Source organism: Meleagris gallopavo, chromosome 7 (genome assembly GCF_905368555.1).
Source record: "Meleagris gallopavo chromosome 7, MGAL_WU_HG_1.1, whole genome shotgun sequence".
In the NCBI taxonomy this organism is placed as follows: Eukaryota; Metazoa; Chordata; class Aves; order Galliformes; family Phasianidae; genus Meleagris; species Meleagris gallopavo.
In genome coordinates this window covers 16,872,477-16,895,749 of record NC_139410.1, presented here as the reverse complement: position 1 = coordinate 16,895,749, position 23,273 = coordinate 16,872,477, and the positions used below count along the sequence as shown (strand labels likewise).

The 23,273-nt window shown below is 39.3% G+C and overlaps 1 protein-coding gene across 2 annotated transcripts in view; it reads left to right on the top strand.

Annotated features, from left to right (window-relative positions):
• Nucleotides 1-23,273, top strand: part of RAPGEF4 (Rap guanine nucleotide exchange factor 4) — a 144,358-nt gene that overhangs the window by 108,301 nt on the left and 12,784 nt on the right. For both annotated transcript variants that reach the window (XM_085228154.1, XM_085228153.1), the window contains 11 exons: nucleotides 566-654; nucleotides 2,422-2,500; nucleotides 6,650-6,800; nucleotides 8,116-8,204; nucleotides 8,674-8,704; nucleotides 8,938-9,016; nucleotides 10,796-10,942; nucleotides 12,132-12,229; nucleotides 16,930-17,055; nucleotides 17,521-17,699; nucleotides 22,185-22,275. In XM_085228154.1, the coding sequence (XP_085084280.1) occupies nucleotides 566-654; nucleotides 2,422-2,500; nucleotides 6,650-6,800; nucleotides 8,116-8,204; nucleotides 8,674-8,704; nucleotides 8,938-9,016; nucleotides 10,796-10,942; nucleotides 12,132-12,229; nucleotides 16,930-17,055; nucleotides 17,521-17,699; nucleotides 22,185-22,275 (1,159 nt within the window). The remainder of the gene's footprint in view (nucleotides 1-565; nucleotides 655-2,421; nucleotides 2,501-6,649; nucleotides 6,801-8,115; nucleotides 8,205-8,673; nucleotides 8,705-8,937; nucleotides 9,017-10,795; nucleotides 10,943-12,131; nucleotides 12,230-16,929; nucleotides 17,056-17,520; nucleotides 17,700-22,184; nucleotides 22,276-23,273) is intronic.

Below are 23,273 nucleotides of genomic sequence, written 5' to 3'. Positions count from 1 at the left end.
CAAAAGCTTACTTTCCTCAGCTATCTAAGGTGTTACACAAATCTGAAGGTTCAGCGTGGTATTTCATTATCTGCTCCCATCTTCTCATACCAGACCCTATCAATGATACTGGAGAAAATTGTTTGCTTGCTCTGACAGTGATACAAACCAGTTCTCATTTCATGCCCATAGTAAGTCTGTTAAGACCCTCTAATGACTATGAATTGCTGTCATTACTGAGATATTCATTCTCTGTGGAGAAGCATTTCTGATTGCACTTCCCTGGGTTTGCACCAGTGCAGTTCTGTTGATTGCAGCATAACTGTGGTGATGTTATAGCAGAGTACTTGTGCAGGAAGGGGGCTGTCTGTCATCTCACGCTCCCTGGGTAGGGTAGAGACCGTTACTGTATGCATTACACAGAGGGCAACAAAGACTGTGTGTGGTCTCATCCTATGACACTCAGAAATTCTGGTCAGAGCAGGTTTTTGTACTTAGCACTCTTTATTTTCTCGCTTAGCGTGCAAATGTTTCTTGATTTGTTGTTTTGCCTATGAGACACTAACTGCTCCTTTCTCTCTCTCAGATATATTGTGATGTCAGGAACTCCAGAGAAAATTTTAGAGCACTTTCTAGAAACTATGCGCCTTGAAGCAACTTTAAATGAAGCAACAGGTGCGTGACAAAAACTGTCTTGTTATTACTGCATAAATTCTTGCTGGCAGTGTGCTGTAACACGATGTTTTGAAAAGCAGCTAGCAGAAGTTTTTCCCAGAATAAAAACTATGCAATGAAACAACCTCAAGAAAACATAAGAAATCCAGGATTAAAGACAGCAATTGAATCTTTCTGCTCTATTGTATTTATACTTTCAGTTCTGAGTAGAACAGCAGAATCTCAAAAGATGCCAGACCACTAGTCAGAACTTTAAATAAGCACAGCTATAATGCCAAAAAAGAGCATGCATTACCACCGGAAGGTAGTGGTACTCAAACTTATTATTTCGGTTGTCACCTGATACTGTGAACTAGCTTGATCCCTCCAGCCATTTTGTTGCATACGAGGATAAGTTTACTCACACTTTTATATCCTTAACACATTACTTTTAAATTGCTTGTTTGTGATACTTTCCCATGTGCAGGGAAAGAAGAATTTTTATGTAAAGAAGAACTCAGCACACCATGGGCTGAGTCCCAAGAATGCAGGTTGCTGTAGCTGCACTTACTAGGATGCTTTTCATTAATGTAAAAAGAATAGCAAATTTACATCTAAGGATAGAAATATTTACTGCTTTACTATCGGTAAGTACTCTAATTTTAGGAGAAAAAAAGAGATTCAGGCACAAAAATAATCCTTATTATGATGAAGTGATGCAGAGACTTTTATGTTAAGCTACAGGATATTGCTTTAGCAAGTTTTTTGACATTGCGGATGTCTAAAAAGTATATATTCAAAGCTGTTAATCCTCAACTAGTCTGTTACTGACCTCAGAGCACTGGAGAGATGTGTACAGTGGGCCATAAGTAGTGGAAGAATTGAAAGATTACAGAAATCCTTCTACACTGTATGTTTTAATCACTTCTAAGAATAAAAATGATACTTCTCATAGATACCTAATTATTAGGATTACAAGCAGAATGTTCCTCTTTAAACCCGAAAGTATATAATAGCAACTTCACTCTTCATACTATGCCTTGTATTTTATATGTTTTTCTTAAGTAAATTGTTTTTCAAATTCTTTCAAACTTTGACTCTTATAATCCAGTGACAAGATCATACACACATCCCTGTGGGACAAAAATGTCACAATTCACAAGCCAGGCTATTTTAGGTTATAGGAGTTCAGACAGCTAGAAAATCTCAGCTTTGATTTTTGCAGTCCCTTAATTTAAGAGCAGTTAAAATTCACATAGTCCTGCATAGTATGCAAGAAAAAGTCCCACCATTCTGGAGGTGCTTTGTCAACTGAGAGATTTTCAAATATGAATTACAGTGAGGCAATGGTGCAATGTCAGGCTGCAATTATTTCACCATATTTTCTCTGACATCACTTGCTTACAGCATTTTGAAGTGTTTCTTTTACCTGAAAAGTTACACTGTATAAGTGGTTCCTCTAGATCTCTACACTCTTGAGGAGGAATATACCCAAATGTTTCATTTTTGTACAGACTATTCTAGTTTATTTTCTTTATGCTGTGCTAAACTTTCTTTTGACACAGGCAAAAACCTCTTAACATAAATGCAATTAAATCCAAACAGGTAAAAGGTAAATATTTCAGCACATATTGATTCATTTATATTTTCATTCTTAATGTCTACAAAGTGCAAAATGACACCCTTATTATCTACCAAGGACTAATAAAATTTTTTCACTTAAAGAAACCTCATCCTTGTGTTCCCCAAAATGCTCAATTTGCTGTTTTCTTTCTTTTCTTTTCACAGATTCTGTTTTAAATGATTTTATTATGATGCACTGTGTTTTTATGCCAAATAGTCAGCTCTGCCCAGCCTTGATGGCACAATATCCTTTTGTAATGGATAAGTTATTTTCCTTTTACAGATTTCCATACCATTGATGGAACACAAGCTTTTCTCTCTCAAGAATTAATTGCATTTCATGGAGGCTGTGCCTCATTGCCTTGTTGGTAGGTTCTCAGTGTCTGACTGACAGCTTGTCTTATAGTTCAACAAGACTGAAATGGGTAGCAAACAGCCATGATGAGATGCAGGCCCGGAGCATGGTGATTGTATCTTTTCTGGGATTATTGTTATACCAAGGAAAAGAAACCTACTTTCCCTTCATTGGATAGCTGTTCAAGGCCAGGTTAGTTGGCCAGCTTGGTCTAGGGGAAGGTGTCCCTTCCAGCCTAAACAATTCTATGATTCTATAAGTAAAATTACACAAAAGTTTAGATCAGCCCTCCTTCATCCTTCCTCTTTCTGTTTTTCTTGATTTTTGCAAAACCACCACACTAAGATTTAACCTAAAATTACTATGTTTTAGTGATTTCTGTGGACCACTTTATAGGTTACAAGCCATAAACTGTCTCAAGCAAAAGAGTGCATAAACTATAAACTATTAGAATAGTGAGTAAGTGGTTCCTAGGCACTGTCATAATATGGTTATGAACAATAATATATAGTAGTTTATAGGAAGCTTTAACAAACTACAAAAAATCTGATTTAAATGTGAATACTTAGTAGAAAACACAGTTATATAGCATCAGGAGTTGAAAGTCATTCTCATACTATCTGTGTCTTATGTAGAAGGCATCTGTAAAATTTCCATCGATGAGCTACTGGCAAGTCGTGTCATTCAGAGAGCAGCTGGAGACTGAAAAGTTTTCCTTGTGTGTCATGACTTGAAGGAATCAAGTGATGGCGAGCATTAAATAAACATAAAATGTTTTCTGTTTTATAGATTTTTGACAAGAGGTATAACTTCAATTTGCTGGTGGGTTTTTTTTTTTTTTTTTGAATCAGATTGGTGTGAAAGTATGCACTTCTTGAAGGCTCAGCAGGGCAGGTGACATCTGGGAAAGCTAACATCCTGAAACCACAAAATAGAGTATTGTGTCCTTATCTGGCAAGCTAGAGAATTCATTTGTGTTACTACTAGCAAGGACGGTAATTGCTTTGAAAACCTTTGGACCTACAAAACTGGTCTGTAGAAAATTGTTCATACACCTGCAACAAACACATTTTCCAAACTCCATAGTTTTAGATAGCAAAAATATTATGAAATGCTGTTACTGACAGCTTTCAGAAGAGCTAAAAGAAAAGAAAAGGACAGCAGTTTTGATTTTTTTTTTTTTTTTTTTTCAGATTTGTCTAGGTTGTCTGTTAGTCAGTCAGTCCATTTGAGACTCAAGCTTGTCTGTCCTTCATTATAATAGTATACCTCTGATATCCAGTAACTAGGAAAATAAGATGCATAAGAAAATGCACCTCATTGTATATAGGGGAAAGGCTTTTCTGAAGATAGGCATTCACTTATTATGAAATCTATTCCAGAGGGGCTAAGACCAGTATGCTATTTAGTGGGTCATGGCAGGCATCATGCTAATTCCTTTTCAGGTAGGAGGAAGAGAAGGTCTGAAAGTAGCTAGTGTCCCACTGCTTTAGTGTCAGCTTTTGCTAGTGCTGAATTATTGTTTATTTTGGTCCATTCTGAATGTGGAATATCAAACTGTGCTCTGTTGATTGTACCATTGAAATTTATTGTTAGAGTTGAAAGGTTGCTAACAAAGCTCATCTTTTTTGAGCAAAATCACAGTACAAAAATGTTTTCTGGCACGGTGAGACTAAAGAGAGGTTAGTTATGCTCAGTGAGGAAATTAAAATGGTAAAAGAGAAATAAGAAAAGTGATTCAGTCCTAGACACTGTTTTTGCTACAACTCCCAATTTTGAATCTATGAAAGACTATTTTCTTACACCCACGTTGGCTACTATTTTAGCTGGCAGCATGCAGGTATGAGTGGAGCTAAAGCACTGTAGTGCTTTCAAGCATCGTACAGAGTACACATTTTGGGGTTTTTTCTTCCTTTTCAGCAGTGTTTGGTCATCTGTATGTTCTTCAAGACTGAAAGGAATGAATGAGTGCACCATTTTGTTTAATTAACGATATAGGTTGTTCGTAACTCAGTGTCTGTGCTGTGCTGCCCCTTTTTAATCACTAATGTATATAGATGCTTCAATACTAAAGAATCACATACTTCTTCTCAAGACTCCTTCCCTCTCTACTTCACAGAAATGGAAATGGAAAATTGTCAGAGCTACAGCTTGTCAGAAGGAAGGAGGATAAGTCTCAAAATAAAACTTGATGTAGAGTAACACTTCCAAAAGTACATTTCAAAAGTACCGTTAGAGTAGTGCTCTTGGGGTAGAACAAGCCTGTGAGCACGTGTGTAAGTTTTCATCTTTTAAGGGCCATTGTCTGAATACTTTCAAATACTTTTTTACTCTTTGTAGGCAATAGTCCTTTAGCATGTTTCCTTATGAAAGTTTAGTGAATTTCCTTTACCACCGTGCCAGCAAAATAGCTTTCGTTCCACTGTAGTAACTGGTGCTGATTTTACAGAGCTTCCAGTCTAGCTAAATGTTCCCACACAGAGAGGAACAGATTTGAGAATTGATTCAATTTCCTAGAATTAGATATGTGTATATAAAACTATGTTGGTGTTGATAAATATTTTACAATTATCTGACACTGCAAGAATACATGATATTTTACATCTGCTTGTAATCTGCATTGAATCTGTGTCCTGTAAGTCCCATAAAAATGGGAGAACCCTTCACTGACTTTCCCTGTGATAATGTTAATAAAAGAACAATTAATATAAATGAGCAGTAAAAATACAGAAAAATTACCAGTGCCTGTGGTGAGTCAGTTAATAAGAAAGTAAAAATACATGAAATAATTGCAGTGTTTGAAAAGTAAAAATGGCATGAGAGAAATGACTCAGTGGAATATTAAACTTGCTCTCTGAGACATTAGAGCACATAGCTTACAATATATTATTTACTTGTGACCCTTCAGCTTACTTACTGCCATAAATACACTGACATGTTTAGTTCCCTAGTCATTTGAAGCCTTTCTGAATGAAATTAAAATGCAAATGTCTGAAAGTTTGTCAGTCAAGTGAGTGCCCCAGTAACCTCTGTATCGTGTCGAATCTCTGCAGGGATTTGGGGCTGGAGGATCATTTGGAAAGTGTGAGTTAATAGATACTTTTTCCCATAGCATTTTATTAGTATAATTTATGTTAACATTTGTTAGAGAAAAATAGCAGAAATCTTGTTATAATTATAAATAAGAAGCTTAAAATATATGTCTTAAATCATTTTTATTTCTAATTAATATTCATATTTTCTAATTAATATTTTAAAATCTTTTGTTTGAGCAATGGAAATTGCAGTTTGAAAGGATACTGAACCTCACAATTTTTGTAATGCAGACACTTCAGCATGAAAAAGATCAGTTAAGTGTTTCCCACCTTTTCTTACTGTCCCTTACAAAATAACTGTCACAAAATGTTGTTTCCCAAATATCCTGTAATTGTTGTTAGAATGGAAACTTCTGATTTCCTCATATACAAGGGAAGCTGCTACAAAATTTATTCTCTTACACCATGTCTGTGGTCAGTTTAGCCTGTGAGCTAGGTTCTCCTACCAAAATGGAATTGAGGTTCACCCTGCTTTATGGTAGCTTCCGTAAATAAAAGATATGGCACTGGTGGTTCACTCCAGAATCATACTGGAATTGTGTATAAATACAAAGTGACATTTTACTGCCACAGTCTCCAAAGAAGAACAGGGAAGTGTCTCCAAAGAAGAACAGGGAAGTACATCCTTTTTCAGTCTTAACCATTAATTCTGCTCTCTGTTATTCCAAATGTCATTTCTGTTCTGCTCCTCCACAGCAACTTTCTCTGTGGCGGCATTGTTCATTCCTGCTTTCTTTAGTGACCTCACTATCTTTTTACTTTTTAGTATGAGTATTAAAGTTTCACAAATGTTTATGCTAGCAACAGTCAGAAATCAAAGGTATATAGTGGAAAGTTACATTTGAACACCCTGAAAATGGGTTTTTGGAAATCACTTGTTTGTAAAATCATACTGGTTCTTGATACTTTCAATCACTGATCATTTTCCTTGACACCACGGCACTTATCATGCCCAGCCTTCCCAGGGTACAGAGCAAGAGAAAATGGATTATTCTCTCAACAACAAAAGGCGAGTCATTCGACTGGTTCTTCAGTGGGCTGCTTTATATGGAGATTTGCTACAAGAGGATGAAGCAGCAATGGCCTTTTTGGAGGTAGGAGGTGTACTGGAAAGTATCTACCTAGCAAGATAAGTTGAAAGCCTGTTCAGAACATGTTGAACTCTGGTACAAAGTAAAGAGAAGTGGATCACTTCAGAGTGCAAACTCATAACTATGTTTAATTGGTTTTAGCTGCAGTCAGTATACACAGAACAGCAGTGTTTGAGCCATTGTCAGGCTCTGGATCTCTGAAATTATCTGCTGGAGTTGCACATCCTATTAAAAGTTCTGCATGGGTAGACTGTTGAATAAGAATATATTAAGTTGCTTTTTTTGGGTGGGCATTATCTAAGCTACGGTGAGCTTTGTTTAATGTTTAAATTCTTCTACAGATCTATATTGAGTTAAACCAAACAGATCTGGAGCACAAAGGCAGATTATTGGTTGCCACCATGAGGATGATAGTTTAGTTAGCACAGAAGAGCAATTAATCAATGACAATGTTCAAGAAAGGGAGAAGTAAAACATGGGTGGAGATAAGTCTTCCCAAAATATGGATCTGAATGAAAATAATTCTCTGAATGAAGATACTGAAAGCAGGATCAAAGGCAGGAAGACAGTAAAGGGAAGACAAGGTCACAGAGGTCAACTGGGGGAAAGATTTTAAATAGAAAAAGGTTTCAAGTGCTCCATATCATGGAGAATGTGTGTGGTACAGTGGATCCACATTTTGCCTAAGAAGAGATCAGTGAGCACCTCAGAAAAAAAGTGGAATACGAAATACAGAAGCTAGAATCCAGGATAGTGCTGGAAGAGAGGAATTCAAAGCTATGACTGAAAATAGTACATTGATAGAAATTGAAGATTAGATGGGAGATGGGCTTATGTTAGTAAGCATGGTCAAGACTGTTGGGTGATTTTATGTTTTGGTTTTTAACAAAAAGGAAAGAAATTGCTTTTACTATCAATAATAATGATAAGGGAAGAACGGTTTTAAAAAAAAAAAAAACACAACAAAACAACACCAGTTGTTGTGCCACGTTAGTTGTGAATCCTCTTGCTTTTCTCCTTGATAATCTGAAAATGCAGTATTTGCACAAGCAGCCAGTAGTTGCACAGTAGTATAAGTAAACACTTATGTCTTCCTCCTCTCATCAGACTTCCCTTCTGCATATGTAACTCTTGCTTTAAATCAGCTGGAGATAAACAAGTAGAAGTAATAGAGGGTTGGGCCCAGCATGTGTTCATCCATGTAGATTAGCATTCTTTATAATCATTAAACTATCAGATGTCATCTCATAAGCCTCTATCCTTAGTACTGCTCATTTGCCCCTATAGTTATTTAAAGAGTATTCTATGTCATTTACAGGAATTTTATGTATCTGTGTCAGATGATACTAGAATGATTGCAGCACTAAAGGAGCAACTTCCAGAGCTAGAGAAAATTGTAAAGCAAGTGTAAGCAAAAATTATGCTTCCTTCTTTCTTGTTCTTTGCTCTTTTCCCCAGTAAATAGATGAAGATTATTTCTTATATCTTTTAAAAGTGTGTTTCGTGAATGGCACTGAGTCGCTGCAGACTGAATGTTTTCATGCAGACTTGTTTGGATGAATGCCTATGACCCCATCTTTCCATGTCATTTTTGCATACACTGAACTGCCTCATAGAAGAGTTGACAAAAGGAATAAGAAATTATGTATACACCACTGAAACTATACTGCGTGCTTGCGTGAAGTTCGTGCAGTATTTTCTGTGCCTTTGTTGTGTTGTAGCTTATCTGTAATATCATCTAGTTTTCTTTCCGAAATACAAACAAGAAGGTGTTGATACTCTAGTTTGACAAGTGGTCTGTGCTCTTTAGGTTGCTTTGTGCACAAAATCTTTTAGGCAATATGTAATGATACATGCTGTGTTTTAAATTTTATAGAGCTGAGGAACCTAAAGCACCACAAAAGAAGGTAAGATAATTTATTTCTGTTTCCTAAATAAAAGCTTTAGGATGGCAAACTTGTAAGCATCTTCTCTTCAGTAATTTGGGATTTATTAAAACAAGACATTCAGATATAACTTTTAACTTTGTGTCAAATTTTGCATTGCTACCCTTTTTCCTGCCATTGATCTTGTTAAAATTCAGATCTATACCCTAATGTTTATTCTTGCCATAATGTGAATCCTGGTGATTAACTTTCAGCACAAAGTTCTTCTGCAATTGTTTAATACAAGTGATGACAGAGCACAGAAACGCCAACCTATCAGGGGCAGCGATGAAGGTGAGTTCCTTCTCTGAAGTGTCGTCTTGAGCCACTGGGATTTGCAGTAAAGTTGTTGCTCTGAAAGCAAATGGTCTAAAAATAAACAAAATTACTAACAGTTTGGAAGCCTGACCTGAAGCAAACTTTGCATTTTCTGAACCAACATTCTCCATCATTGCCTTGAAATACTCCTGGTCTTTTCCCATCTGCATGCTATAAAGCACTGTGCTTCCTCAGAGGAAGAATGTAGCAACCTTTAAAACAGGGAATGGTCAAAACAGGCAAGAACCAGTACAGAAAGTGTCCATGCAGGTAGTGTCAGTGCAATAAATATTCGGTGCTGAAGGTCATGTTTGAGTCCCTTTCTCTTCTGTATAGTTTGAGCTAATATGTACAGCTGTTTCACCAGAAATGCTCCTTTGTGAGAGGTGAATGGAGCAAATAATCATTCCCTGGAGCTCTGCCGTGTGGCACACAGCCTAGAAAACAGAATCTGCTCTTTTGCCCTATTGGTATTGTTTGACTCTGTGGAGAGATCAAGGTAAAATTTACAGCAGTGTGTTAGACTATCATTTTCAGTTGTACTGGCTTTTCATGTTGTCATTCACTTTAGGCAGGAAAAAGAACTTCTATATAACAACATCCTGAGACATGTTCAGTGTAAACCAAAATATACGTTCTTCAAAACTGATATTTCTGGGGATTTCTTTGCAACAGCCTGGGCCAGTCCCTCGATGGTTCTGGTGCATCTTCATCACAAAAAATACCTTCTGGTTCAGAACATTTGAACTTAAGGGGTAGCTCTTGCTACTGCATAATGGTAAAAATAAGAGAACAAAATGCAAAGTCATTTATCTGAGAAAGCCAGTGGCATATCAAAAGCAGGAGGTAACTATATGAACAGCAGAAATCCTGCCATGCATCCAGTTCCTGTTGTTCATCTCTGTGTTTCTTCTACGTCTACAAAGAGCAAAATGATTGCTACAGCCCTGAAAGTACTACTTCTCCTGTCTGTATGGACAGAAATTAACTGCTGCTTTCATAGGACTGTACCTTTCCCATTCGTAGTGCTGGCAGCAAACCGAGCCTTGAAAATATGTAGACAACCATAACCCCTGAGACTGCTTAGCTTGGCTTGACAGCTCAGCTGAGGGAGTATTTTGCTAACTCCTTGTGTCTTAAATTCATGTCACGGCATGCTGCCTTACTTTTTTCAGCCTAATGTTCTATTGTATTGATTCCTAGGTTTGTATATAAGTGTGTGAGCCAACGTGTATTGTACACTCAAGTTCTAGGGAATTTTTCTTCATTGTCTACAGTATTCCTGAGTCAGCAACATACTTGCCTGTAAGAAAATGACTGCAGTACGGTTTTAGTTCTGGTTGTAACCTAACTGTATTTTCAAACCTATTTTGTGAAATGAAAAGTATTTTCCTGTAATTAAGAGAGTTTTTCTGACTCCTGAAAGCAACTGTTTTTTTTTTTTTTTTTTTTTAAACTATTATAATATCTGGGACATAATAAAGTACCAGATGAAACTGGCATCCACAAATAGCATAGCAGTACTAAAATAGTAGTATTTCATGTTTTGCTAAAAGCTCTGGGAAGTCAGAGATTTCTAGGCTAGAAATTGTAGAACATTTGAAGAATGGGGAATTATCAAAACAGTAATGACTTTTTTTGCTTTTGTTCTTTCATTTGTGAGCAGCAGTTAATGAGGTGAAAGTAGTTTGCACAATAACATCTCTGTGGTTGTTACATGTTATGTGGCATACATAGCGGAATGTTTTTCTCTAGTTCTTTTTAAGGTGTACTGCATAGACCAAACCTATACCACTATCCGCGTGCCGGTGTCTTCGTCTGTGAAGGAAGTGATCAGCGCAGTAGCAGATAAGCTGGGTTCTGGAGAAGGCCTTATCATAGTAAAGATGAGTTCAGGAGGAGGTACTGTATATCTGTATTAACATACTGTATTATGTTAAATATTTCTCATAGTGAAAGAGAAGGTCAGGAAGGATTGAAAAGCAAGACTAATTCAGTCGTGGCTTTATTACCATATGCACGTTCAGCTAGTACAAGCTATGTCAGAGGCAAGTCCTTTCCGCACTGCAGGCACAGACTGGAGCTCACATGGCATACAGGGAAAATGAGCAGCTTGTCTATCTGCATGTATCTGAATAGAGCTACCCCAAGTTCCCTTCAGTGTAGGACTTTCAGTTCTTTTAACTGCAGAAATATGAGGTAAACATGGATAATGTCAGTTTAGATGTAAGAATCAGAAGCAGCAAAAAATGCTGCAGTACTAAAATTCCCATATTGGTCCCTGCCAGTCTGACCTCCATTCAGCATCTGGGTGCCAAGCCCACAGACCCGGTGTTGGCAAAGGGTCAGGAGTCAGCCCCCTGCTGTAGGCTGTAGAAATGGGAGAGTGACCTCAGGGTGGGTTCTGCTGGAGAATGAGTCTTGCTGAAGTGCTCTGGTTCAGTATGACTGTAAGGACACATAGCGCTAATGAGAGCTGTTTCGGAAAGCATTTTTGCAGACAGTGATGCCTGCCAAAAACATTCACTTCCTGAGGACTGACACCAGGCAGCTCTTGTTTTTGCAGTCGCAGCAATTTTTTATTGTCAGATTTGCTGACAGCCAAATCTCTCTCTGACAGAGATTTTTGTAAGTTATCTCATTATCTTTTCTTTACCTGCAATGTGATGTTCTTTTAGAACTGCTGCAATGAGATTTGAGTACAGTTACATTTCATCACCTTCTTATGCAGTTGTCTTCCAGGGAAATTTCTAGCAAGAACAGCTCTCCGCGTGCTTAAAGCTCAGACAAAAATGAAGAGTCTCTAATGGTGGCTAGATTTTTCTAGAGATGGCAGTGCAGACTTCTCTTAAACTGCCTGTGCAGATCGAGGCTGAGATTTTGGTTCTTGATGCCACTTCTGAATGAGACTCACTGGGTCTGAGCTTCTCATGTTTCTTCAACAAAGAGGACCTTATTGCCATCTATTTCTGCCCTGGACATATATTGGTTGAGTGTAAAATTTGTTCCCAGAATGCTGATTTTTGCAGCTGGGTCAGTCCTCTGTCAATACTACAAATATTTAATGAAGTCCTCTGTTTCATGTTTACAGAAAAAGTCGTGCTCAAGCCTCATGATGTTTCAGTGTTTACAACTCTCAGTGTTAATGGACGACTCTTTGCCTGCCCACGTGACCAGTTTGATTCACTGGTATGTATGTATGCAGTGCTCAGAAAGTTCAGTTCCTCAGTTAATTTGAATGCTTGGTATGTTTTGTATTATCAGTGCTTTAGGTAGAAACTAGTGGAAATACTCACAATGAAGGACTTGGCAATAGTTCTATGGGACAAACCCTGAAATGAAAATGGAGTCATATCATCATTTCCTAAACTAGAGCAGAAATCCACTTGATCCACCTGACAGAACTTGATTCCAGTATTCTCTGTGTCATGCTGAGCATGTAGGAAGAGCTGAATATTATCACTAAGACAAACAGTAATTCCTGATTACAAAATTACCTCCTCGTGGCCACAAGGATATATTAAAGAAGACAGACAGACGTTGGCAATTGCAGCATTATGAAGACTTGGTTCTGACAGTAAATTCCTTAGAATCTTTTCTATCTGAGCCCAAGTAAATACTATGTCAAGATCTCTGATTCTTACTAGAATCTCAGAACATATTCCTCCTAGAACTTTTTTTTTTTTAAAGTAAAATTGCTTGTAAGTACTTACAGTTTATACAGTCATTCTAACAATCTCCATGGGTCTGCTTTTATAGGGTTTGATTTGACTGTACTTTTTGTTCCTTTTATTTCATTAAAAACAAATGTAATTGCCAAGTCATGTCAGCATGAACTCTGTTACTCCTACCCTTGTTTCAGCCTCCTGTATGCCTTTAACAAGCCACTTACTATGTATGCCTGATTTCTTTTATAGATATGGTAAAATCTGTACTTTGCTGCTGCATTCAATTTAGTAACCAGGGAATGCACATACAGCATACTGTAGTTCCATGCAGGGATATGTCTTGTTCAGTTTATTAAATTCTGATGATCCCTCAAGGTTAATTACTCCTGCTAAATAGGTACCTGTGAGGCATGCTACTCTGAAGTGAGGTTGCATTAGTACAATGTTGAGTACTTTTATATGGCTTTGCGTGTCTGTGCAGACATACCTTTGGCAGCAAATTGTCTTGGCTTTCTGTGCCTTTTCTCCTCTGCTGCCTATCTACCTTGGATCAAGGCTTCAATATGTACATCAACTGAAAAAGGAAAATTCAGGCGGGCGTACCCCAATAGTGTGCAGTACAGGCATGCTAGTAACAATGAACTAGGAGAAGGCTGAGGTACTGAAGAGCTTTTTTTGCCTCAGTCTTCACTGGTGACTGCTTTACATGCAGACATTGAGCAGATTGTTCAGAAGGTGAGAACTGGAAGAGTGATGCCCCTCCTGCTGTAAGTGAAGATCAGGTTCATGACCACCTCAGGAACCTGAATATCCATAAGTCTATGAGTCTGGATGAGGTGTATCCCAAAGTCCTGGGGGAAGTGGCTGATGTAGTCATGGTGATCAGGTGAAGTCCCTGGTCACTGGAAAAAAGGCAGTGTTACACTCATTTTTAAGAAGGGTGGAAAAGATGTCCAGGGAACTGCCAACCTGTTAGCCTTACCTCAGTGCTGGGGAATATCATGGAGCAGATCCTCCAGGAAGCTAAGATACATGGAAGAGAGGCAAGTCCTGTCTGACCAACCTTGTCACTTGTTTATGATGGTGTAGCTGTGTCAGCAGACAAGGGAAGAGACACTGATGTAATCTATCTGGACTTCAGTAAGGCCTTTGACAGAATCTCCCATAATATCCTTTTCTTCAAATTGGAATGAAATGAATTTGATGGATGGATTCTTCAGTGGATGAGGAACTGGTTGTTAGATCATACCGAGAGAGTGGTAGTCAGTGGCTCAATGTCCAGATGCAGATCAGTGACAAGTGGTGTCCCTCAGGGGTCAGTAATGGGACCAGTGCTCTTTAACATCTTCATCAATTATATCAACAGTGGGATCAAGTGCACCCTCAGTAAGTTTGTGGATGACACCAAGCTGTGGAGTGGAGACAACACACCAGAGGGATGGGATGCCACTCAGATTGATCTAGATGGACTTGAGCAGAGAGACCAGGAGAGCCCCATGAGTCTCAACAAATCCAAGTGCAGGGTCTTGCACCTGGGTCATGGCAACCCTGACTATCAGTACAAACTGGAGGGTGTAATGTAAGGACAGAGCACAGCCCTGCCAGAAAGGACTTTGGGGTTCTGGTAGATGGTAAGCTGGGCATGAGCCAGCAACATGCCCTTGCAGCTCAGAAAGACAATTGTATCTTGGGCTGCATCAAAAGGACGATGGCCAGCAGGGCAAGGGAGGTGATCTTGACCCTCTGCTCTGTGTTGGTGAGACCTCACCTGGGGTACTGTGTCCAGATGTGGAGTCCTCAGTACAGGAGAGATGTGGACCTATTGGAGCAGGTCCAGAAAAGGGACACAAAAACGATCCGAGGGATGGAACACATTCCCTATGAGGCTGAGAGAGCTGGGACTGTTCAGCCTGGAGAAGAGAAGGCTCTGGAAGATCTGAGAGCAGCTTTTCAGTATCTAAAGGGAATTAGCAAGAAAGAAGGGAACAGTCTTTAGCAGGGTCTGTTGTGATAGGACAATGGGAAATGGATTCAAAGTAATGGAGGGGATATTTAGATTGGACATAAGGAAGTTTTTTCAACAAGGGTGGTGAGACACTGGCACAGGTTGCCCAGAATGGTGGCAGATAACCTGGCCTTGGAGACATTCAAGGTCAGGCGGAACAGGGCTCTGAACAACCTGATCTAGCTGTAGGTGTCCCTGCAGGAGAGTTGGACCAGATTGCCTTTGAAGGTCCCTTCCAACTCAAACAAGTCTAAGTGCACCAAATGCTACAATGAGCTCTGAGCAGCTACAGGGCTGCAGTGTGCTAGTTTTTGTCAATTGAACAGGCTTCAATAGGAACTAGGGGGTGAACACTCAGTATCTTGTATGAGGCTCTCAGTACTGCACAACAGAATTCATCTCCTTATCAACTGCATTTTTTCAAAGAGGAATAAACAACTTCAAAAATCTTATGATCTTCCTCCCTCCGAAATTAATCTTTTTACATTCTGGTTTCTTGCTGCTGCCTATGTGAATACATTTATTCGTATTGCACTTGACAGTTCCCATGTGAATATTGTTCTGGTTCAGACAAATTTGCAAGTATGCAGTGAGTTTACATCTAAGTGCTTCTTTCCTAGCTTTGAAAAATATGTGTTTGTTATGGTAACAGCTATGTTGTATTTGACTCCAAATAGGGGGAAAAAGCCCTAAGTCTTTTTCCACAAATTTCCTCACAATTGGATTTTCTATACGTAACTGTATTTTTCATTCATACTCTGTCTTCAACTGAAGAAACTTTTGTGTTTGTGCAAATCCCAGGCTGAGGAGTCTGCAGGCTGTTGTAAGGTTGATGGCTGTTCTGAGTTTTTTTTTTTTTAAGATAATATTATACTTAAATACTTTATTTAAAAAATTGTAGATAAATATCTAAAGGTAATAATGTCTATGGATAAGTTTAATTATTTTTAATTATATGTATATTTAAATAACATCATATTTGTATATGATGGTATTTGATATACGGGCTTTCCCTGGCAAGAACTCAAACAGAAATAAAGCTACAATTCTGTGTATTGTTGATGTATTAACCCAGCCGCTCCTTTTTCTGTAGGTAATAGAATATTCCTTTATAGAAGACAGTTGATTTAATAAACTCAATTTTAGTGCTACAGTGTGTAAATATGGCCTGTTAATCTTCCAGACTCTATTCAGTTGCTACTCAGAAAGGAGCCTGTTGACAATTCCCTGCTCTGCAATTAACTAACAAAGGCCTTGTAAGACATAGAGAAACTTGTGAGTGAACTCTACTGCCCTCTCCTGGAAACAAAACAATTAAAACATGGGTTTGCAAGATGCTTTACTGATGTTTTCCCAATGGAAATTTCAGAATGCGTGTGAACTTGCAAGAAGATTGTTTGTTAGCGGTTAGCCAGGGCTGGCTCAAATATATACAGCAGGTTACTTCAAAAGTGCCTTGATCTCAAGCCATGTTTTAAATCTCTTCAGTGTAAGATCTACTTACGTGCAACACTGTAGATCACATTTATTTATTGGATGGTATGGAATTGTCTTTCAGAAATACTTTATACTTGAATGGTATAAAGAATTCTTTCTTATAAGACTGCGTGTTTATAATTTTCATTATCATAATGAGGAGTTTTGCAATCAGTTAATAGTGCATCACGGTACTGACAAAGAGAAAGTACAAGGCGTGTTTTAAATGCCTCATGTAAATGAGCAGAAGATCTTGCAATCACTGCAGATTTCTGAAATACAGTGGGTGTAATAATTCTCATTGTTAGGGTCGGTAATTTACAAAAGTATCTGGCTTGTGCTTTGTGACTCAGTTGTTTGTGTATGTGAAAGAAGAAAGCTTTGTGAACAAACCTATGCTCCTAAACTAATAAGCATGCTTAAGGAACACACTGGCTTCAAAATATAGAACAATGCTAAGAATAACATACTGATAACAGTCTCTCTTGCTTCCTTACAGTATCTCTGAAGTAATTTTAGAATCTCACTCAGCATCCTCTGCATAGTGATACTGATTTTTGCATAGGACTTCTGTTTTCCTAATGCCAGCCTGTGCGAAACAGCAAATTTCAGCTTTCCTACTAGAAGCAGGTGCAGGGAAATGGTCACACTGGAAACACACAAACAAACAAGCAGAAACATTATGGAAGAAAAGCTCCACACATAATTTAGCATTTCTAAAATATTTTTTCTATTTGTAGGCACCGTTACCAGAACAAGAGGGACCATCAGCTGGTACGGTTGGAACATTTGAACTGATGAGCTCCAAAGACCTCGCACATCAGATGACAATTTATGACTGGGAGCTCTTCAATTGTGTGCATGAGGTAAAAAAAAATCCATCTATTCAGCAGATTAGAATCTGTTAGGAAATGTTTAATTGGTGTGTTGTATGGTAGGTATGTTCAGTAGCTGCAAATCTCTGATCTTGATTTTCAAAAATACTGCCTACAAGTTTTGAAAGCACGAGGCATTCTTTGTCTGATTTTATCTTTGCATCTTGTCTGTAAAACTTCTCGCAAACACATGCTGTTTAAGTACATTTTATTCAAGATACTAAGCTATTTATGCATAATCTATAGTTATGCTTTTAGTATGCTTCAGCTATTGACTGTTGGATTGCAACCAAAATTCTTGTCATTGGTACAACAATAAATGTAAACTGCAGAACAAGTTTCAGGCTAGTGTAGGAAGTAGATACTTACCTGGTTATTGTTTTTACCTTCTTTCCACTGTCCAAAGTATAAGATTTCTAAGAAAAAAACTAATCCCAAACGTTTTTCTTTTTCTAGCTGGAACTGATCTATCACACTTTTGGAAGGCACAATTTCAAAAAGACCACAGCAAATCTGGATTTATTTTTAAGAAGATTTAATGAAATTCAGTTCTGGGTGGTCACTGAGATTTGTCTTTGCTCTCAACTCAGCAAGCGTGTGCAGCTACTGAAGAAATATATTAAGATAGCAGCCCAGTAAGTATACAATCACCTATGAGCTGGAAATGAGGCTGAATACAGTAAATTTGTTGCTACTGTCCTTTTTCTGTTTGTTTGTTTTTGTTTCCAAGAAGCCACACATTTAGAGGTTAAAATGTTTTTATTCAGTAATTCTGTCTGTTGCCTTACGGTGTGGTATAGAAGTTTGTTAATACATATTTCTGTCTTACGGTTCATTGATCCTTGATTTATGAAAATCTCTGGATTTTTAGGGCTATGCTTTCACATCGAGTTTGTGAGTAAATACATACTTCAGCTCCCTAAGAGAATCCATCATTTACCCTTAAGCACATTAGGAAAAACTAATTTTAACAAAAGAGGTGGTATTGAGATGATGAGGCTTGTGTTTCCTTCAGTCTGCTTGTGACAATTTCCTAATGCTTTTGTTTAAAAGCACAACAGCATGAATATACTCTATCTCTTAGCACCTTCTGAGTTTGAGGCTGGATAGCAGGCAATTATTGCTCTCTTCTTTTATTCATATAAGAACTGAAGCTCTTTTGTGCCTGGTGTTAAAGAGTTAGGCCTCAACTCCTTGCCATCCATGAAAGCCCAGAATGTGGACTTGAGGGGAAGATGCTTTGGAGGGAGCAGGGCATGCCCCTGCCCTGCACAGCTGCAGATGGTGATCACTGTTACCTTCTTTCTTTGCATTTCACAGTATGTTTATTACACTTCTCACCTGTCACTCATTGTCTGAACTAAGTTCACTGAGGCATGCAGTGAGGAGCTGCTGTTCTTAGCATCTGTCTCAGACTTTTTGGGTGTTGTGAGTGGAGACTTTAAGCAGCATTACAGAACAAAGCAGTCCTTATTTGCTGGTAAACCGTCAATTTTAACATACGTTGCACTCCTTGGTGAAGTAGTGTGAAGAAATTACAGCTGTGATGTCTCTGTCCTCACAGTTTGTGATTCCACATGGCTGAAATCAGTGTTCGCATCAAAACTATGCCTCAGCATTCTGCTCTGCTGCAGGCTGGGCCCTGCACCTCAGTGCTGCTTCCTTCCTGGGAGCTGCTTCGGGCCCTCTGGAGGCTGGGGGTTCCACGAAGCTGAAGATTTTCAAAATCTGGTAGTGTGCATGCAGGATCGGGCTTCTGTGCAGAACAGTGAACAGCATTTACCTCTTTAGTTTCTAAAAATAAGCGTGCTGCAAATTCCATGATCTCACGGCCGGGAGAGGGCAGTGGCAGCCGCACACAGCACAGGGAGCTGGGGCCTTTGCTGAGCTCAGAGGCGTGTAGCGGGGAAATGTTGAAATATGGGAAATTGAGATACAATAGTCATTTCCATAAACACTTGAAATCAAGTACCTGAAAAATACAGCTAAATATCTCCTTAATAAGCCGCCCTAGCCAGTGGGTTCCTCAGTGTCATGAGTTTAGCCCTATGCTATTTACAACAGCTTGACAACCTCCTGTTTACTTCCATGTTTCTGGTATCACTACAATGCTAAAAATAAATAGCTAAAAGTGGCTTGCTCTGCCGAGTCTTCTTTGTCTCCTGGATGCAGAGATAACCAAAGCACAAGATCTGCTGAAGCACAGACGGAGCAGGCAGAACTGATTGCAGGGTGGGAAAGGCACTGGGAAGTTCTGCTAGGCTCCTGCTCCCGGCGCAGGGCTGCTGTAGTAACAAGTGCTATAGCACGCCTGAAACAAACACTGCATCCGAGTCTGAGGGGAGAGAAAGCCAAGAAACTGAATCAGCAACTGGGTGCCTAGGCCTCCAGGGAAGATCTGTAAGGAAGCTTTGCTTGTGAAGACCCTTGAGACCTTTATCCTACCTGGAAGTAAAAGGCTCGTTAGAAAAGTGTCTGCTGCAGTTCAGTGCTGCACCATTCATCTCGCATGGCAGGTGGTAACAAGATGCCTTGCATATACCAATTTTCAAAGATGGCAGTTGTTGAGAGCCCTGTTTCGATTCTGTGACAGGGGCCCAGATACCATTGCAGGAGGCACAGTGCTCTACATCTGCCCCCAGCGCACCCTGTGCTGTGTATTGCCTGGTGCCAAGCCCTGGCTCCCAGTGCTGTGCACACGTGCTGTCAGTTCCAGAAGCTGTTGTTGCCTTTGCATCTGCTGGGAAAGGATGTGGAGGTTACCAGGTTCATCTTTTCCCTCTAGCCATTGTAGGATCAAACTTTGAAACAATGAGAAGAAGCAAACCATGTTTCCTGTAGTGAGTTCTTCCCACAGTAATTGCATTTGAAAGGCCTTCTAGGAAGTACTTGCACAAACTTCTATGGATAGCCACAGACACTGTATGCATTTCCTCTTTGCAGATACGCCCACAGGCTATTTAGAAACTTTCCTGTGCATCACTACACTCAGACATTTCACCTAGTTTTTGAAAACTAGGTTCTTTCCCTACAAATGCATGTTATAAGCCCAAGGAGCCTCCAAGAAATTTTTGAAGAGTATGTGTGTGTGCAGAGATAATAAAATAAATCTGCTCATGTAAGTACTGAGAGGTTTTAACCATGCTTGTGTTAGAGACAAGAGTGCATGTTTATATACATGTTGACAATTTGTAGTAATGCAAAGATGTTTCCAATGCAGTCCTTTCTGGGAGGCTGAGGAATCTCTGTTCCAAACACACTGTGGTGCTTTGGAGAATCCACTTACTGACATTTTGCAGGCAGAACATATGCACCGCTGCCAGTGGTGCCACACTGCACTGTTTCTCATTACAGCGTTCCTCTATTTGGAACTAAGCTATTCAGTGTAGAGCCCGCAGAGTTTATAAAACGTTTGGTACACAGAATCTTAAACCTAGACTGATTCTAGGGTCTTAGTAAAATGGCATTGCTTAACAGGATATTTAGCAAACTTTTCCTTTTTAAAATGAAAGATAAATTCAAATTATATATTGCAGACAGATTTGCAGCTGCCTGCATTTGAGCACTACTGATGTGTGCTACTAATTATTTTTACTATGCCAGAATTTATTCTCAGTGTCACAAACTGCAGAGAGATCTCCTTTCCTGGATTTAGTTGTGCTCAGGGAAAACCTTATCACCAAAAACCTATTTTGGTTGCTTTTCATCCTTATTTCCCCTCAGATCCACTAACAAGGCACTCCCTAACCTGCTCTAGTCACAATAAGTTGGAGTAGCTTTAGCATTTCAGCTTATCTTCACCAGTCTTACTTGGCTGTCCCTAATCTGATGTGGGAGAATTTGTATGAGCAGCTCTGCCAGACGATCTGAGGGTGCAGCAGTCTCCTACAGGCAGACCATCAGGTGGGGAGAGATTTTTTCATATGCTCAGTGCTCACACAGGGCAGACACAATGAGGTCCAGATCTAAAGGACTCCCTTCTTCAATACGTCCAGTCTGGTGAAACAGAGGGACAAAAAGAGCAGAGCTCATGTGGCATTTACAGTCAGACAGTAGCATATGATGATTATACTAATTTTATGTGGAGCTGAGGATGCCTCAGAGGAGCTAAGAGTGTCAGTAGTTAATTAAAATTCTCAAACCATCTGAGAAATGTAGTTTAAATCTTGTGCAAGCTTTCTTGGAAAACAGCAAAAGAAGCAGAGACCGAGATTCTGAAATCAGATTTTGGGAATTAGTTGTGGAAAACAGCAAGTTATTTGCAGGAACCTAGCAAGATGCAGATTTGTGTGGCTTTATTCTCTGTCTTCTGTCCCCATTGAAGAAATGAGCCATGCAGTGCAGTCACAGTCAAGGAACTGTATGAGCTGCTCCTGTCAGAGCTTGACTGTGCCAACTCCTGCGTATGGTGTACTGAATCTTCCAGAATTACGTAATACATAATTACATAAGTTACATTTTCCAGCTTTTCTGGCTGGTAATAACAATTCTCCATTGCATTAGGAATAAAGGTTGACCTAGAGCTCCTACTGCCCCGGACCTCATTAATGATGCTGGCAGCAAATGGTAGTTCTTTGCCTGAAGCATCCTAAAAAGTTCCAGAATATACAAGTACTACTTAGAAGCCATACACAGCAAGAAATCAGTGACACACAGGCATCTCTAGACAGCTGATCTTCTCTTTAAAAAGACACAGTGCCCTTGTAAACTGCAAGGAAGATCTTCTAGGGACAGCCTCCAGCATTCATAGCTGTTTTTGGAAGCTGTCAGCAAGTTCTTCTGCAAATGGGATTCTAAAGCAATTGCTTCCACTGGTATTTCTGGGGTCTGAGTTGAGCCCAGATCTGATACTGTCCTTCTGGATGGGAAGAAACTTCAAAGACTCCTTTAATGTCTTGCAAATGCTGACACACAGTGAAGTAGGAGCAGGAGGCTGCTTTAAGAGGGAGAGGAAAGGAGCCTCACAGTGTATTAATCCCACAGCAGAGTAGTGGTGCGTTGCTGATCAGGGCTGCAAGGCTCCTGTCAGATTATGTTGGGTTTCTGGCTCAGCTCCCTTCAGGTTGTCTTGTGTACTTCCGTTCCCACTGATGCTTACAACTTAAAACTTTGTGTTTCAGCTGTAAAGAATACAAAAATCTGAATTCCTTTTTCGCTATTATTATGGGACTGAGTAATGTTGCCGTGAGCCGTCTTTCACTGACTTGGGAGGTAAGTCCTAGCTACAGCCCAGTCCCAAGAAGTTTGACTGGTATGTCTGCTTTTAGTTAGCAAAAACATGTTAGGCCTTTATTATTGGAAATATTAGATCTAATAATTCAGGTCCTGAGCAGAAGCCTTTAACTTAGGGTGATAATTTTTACTGATATGGCAGTATACCTGTAGGTGTGCTCAGTGCTCAAAATCAGTTAACAAGTGTGACAGCATCAGCTTTGTTAACTAAATTGTCCATCAGGATAAGCAGTGCAGCTCTTACATCAGCCCATCCCCTCGTTGACTTAACTAGCCATTTGTTGAGATCACTCACATGTTGTTTTCTAAAATTCATTCTCTATTTGCACGTGTTATTTTCTGATCTTTATATGGACTCTGTTACCCTAATAACATATGGGTTCTGTTTTTCTCTCCAGTATGTCCTCTTGATTACTGTCAATTTGGTCTTTACTCTCAGAGTTTCCACTTGTTTCTGTGGCTTTGTTCTTTTCTTTGTGAGCATCTAGAAAGGGCAGTGTCCAGCAGGATGAGACAGTAAGCATTTGTAACCACTAGGAACATTCTGGTTGTAAAAGCAGTGCAGATTTGAATGTGTATGTACTTCCTTCATTAGAAATGGAAATAGTTGGCATGATGCAACTGAGACCAGAATTTGAACACCTAAAAAAGGAGTTCAGACTAACACATCTGAGAAGGCACCAGCTCAATCTGCAGTAGGACGTGCTGAAAGTAGTATATGCAATCAGTGCTGAAATCAAAGATTTGCAGATCAGTTTCACAAAATATGTGGATAGAGAGAGCAGTAGTTGGGAGAGCTAAGGCAGTACAGACACTGCCTGAAGACAAAAGAGGTACCTGGAGTTACCTCAGCAGCATGAAGAGGACGCAGGTTCTGAGCTGTGGGGGACACACGTCATCTGTTAGCATTAGTGAACCTGAGCTCAGGAAATGTTATCACACTGGTTGTGTAGGGCAGTCAGTCAAGTTTGCCAGGA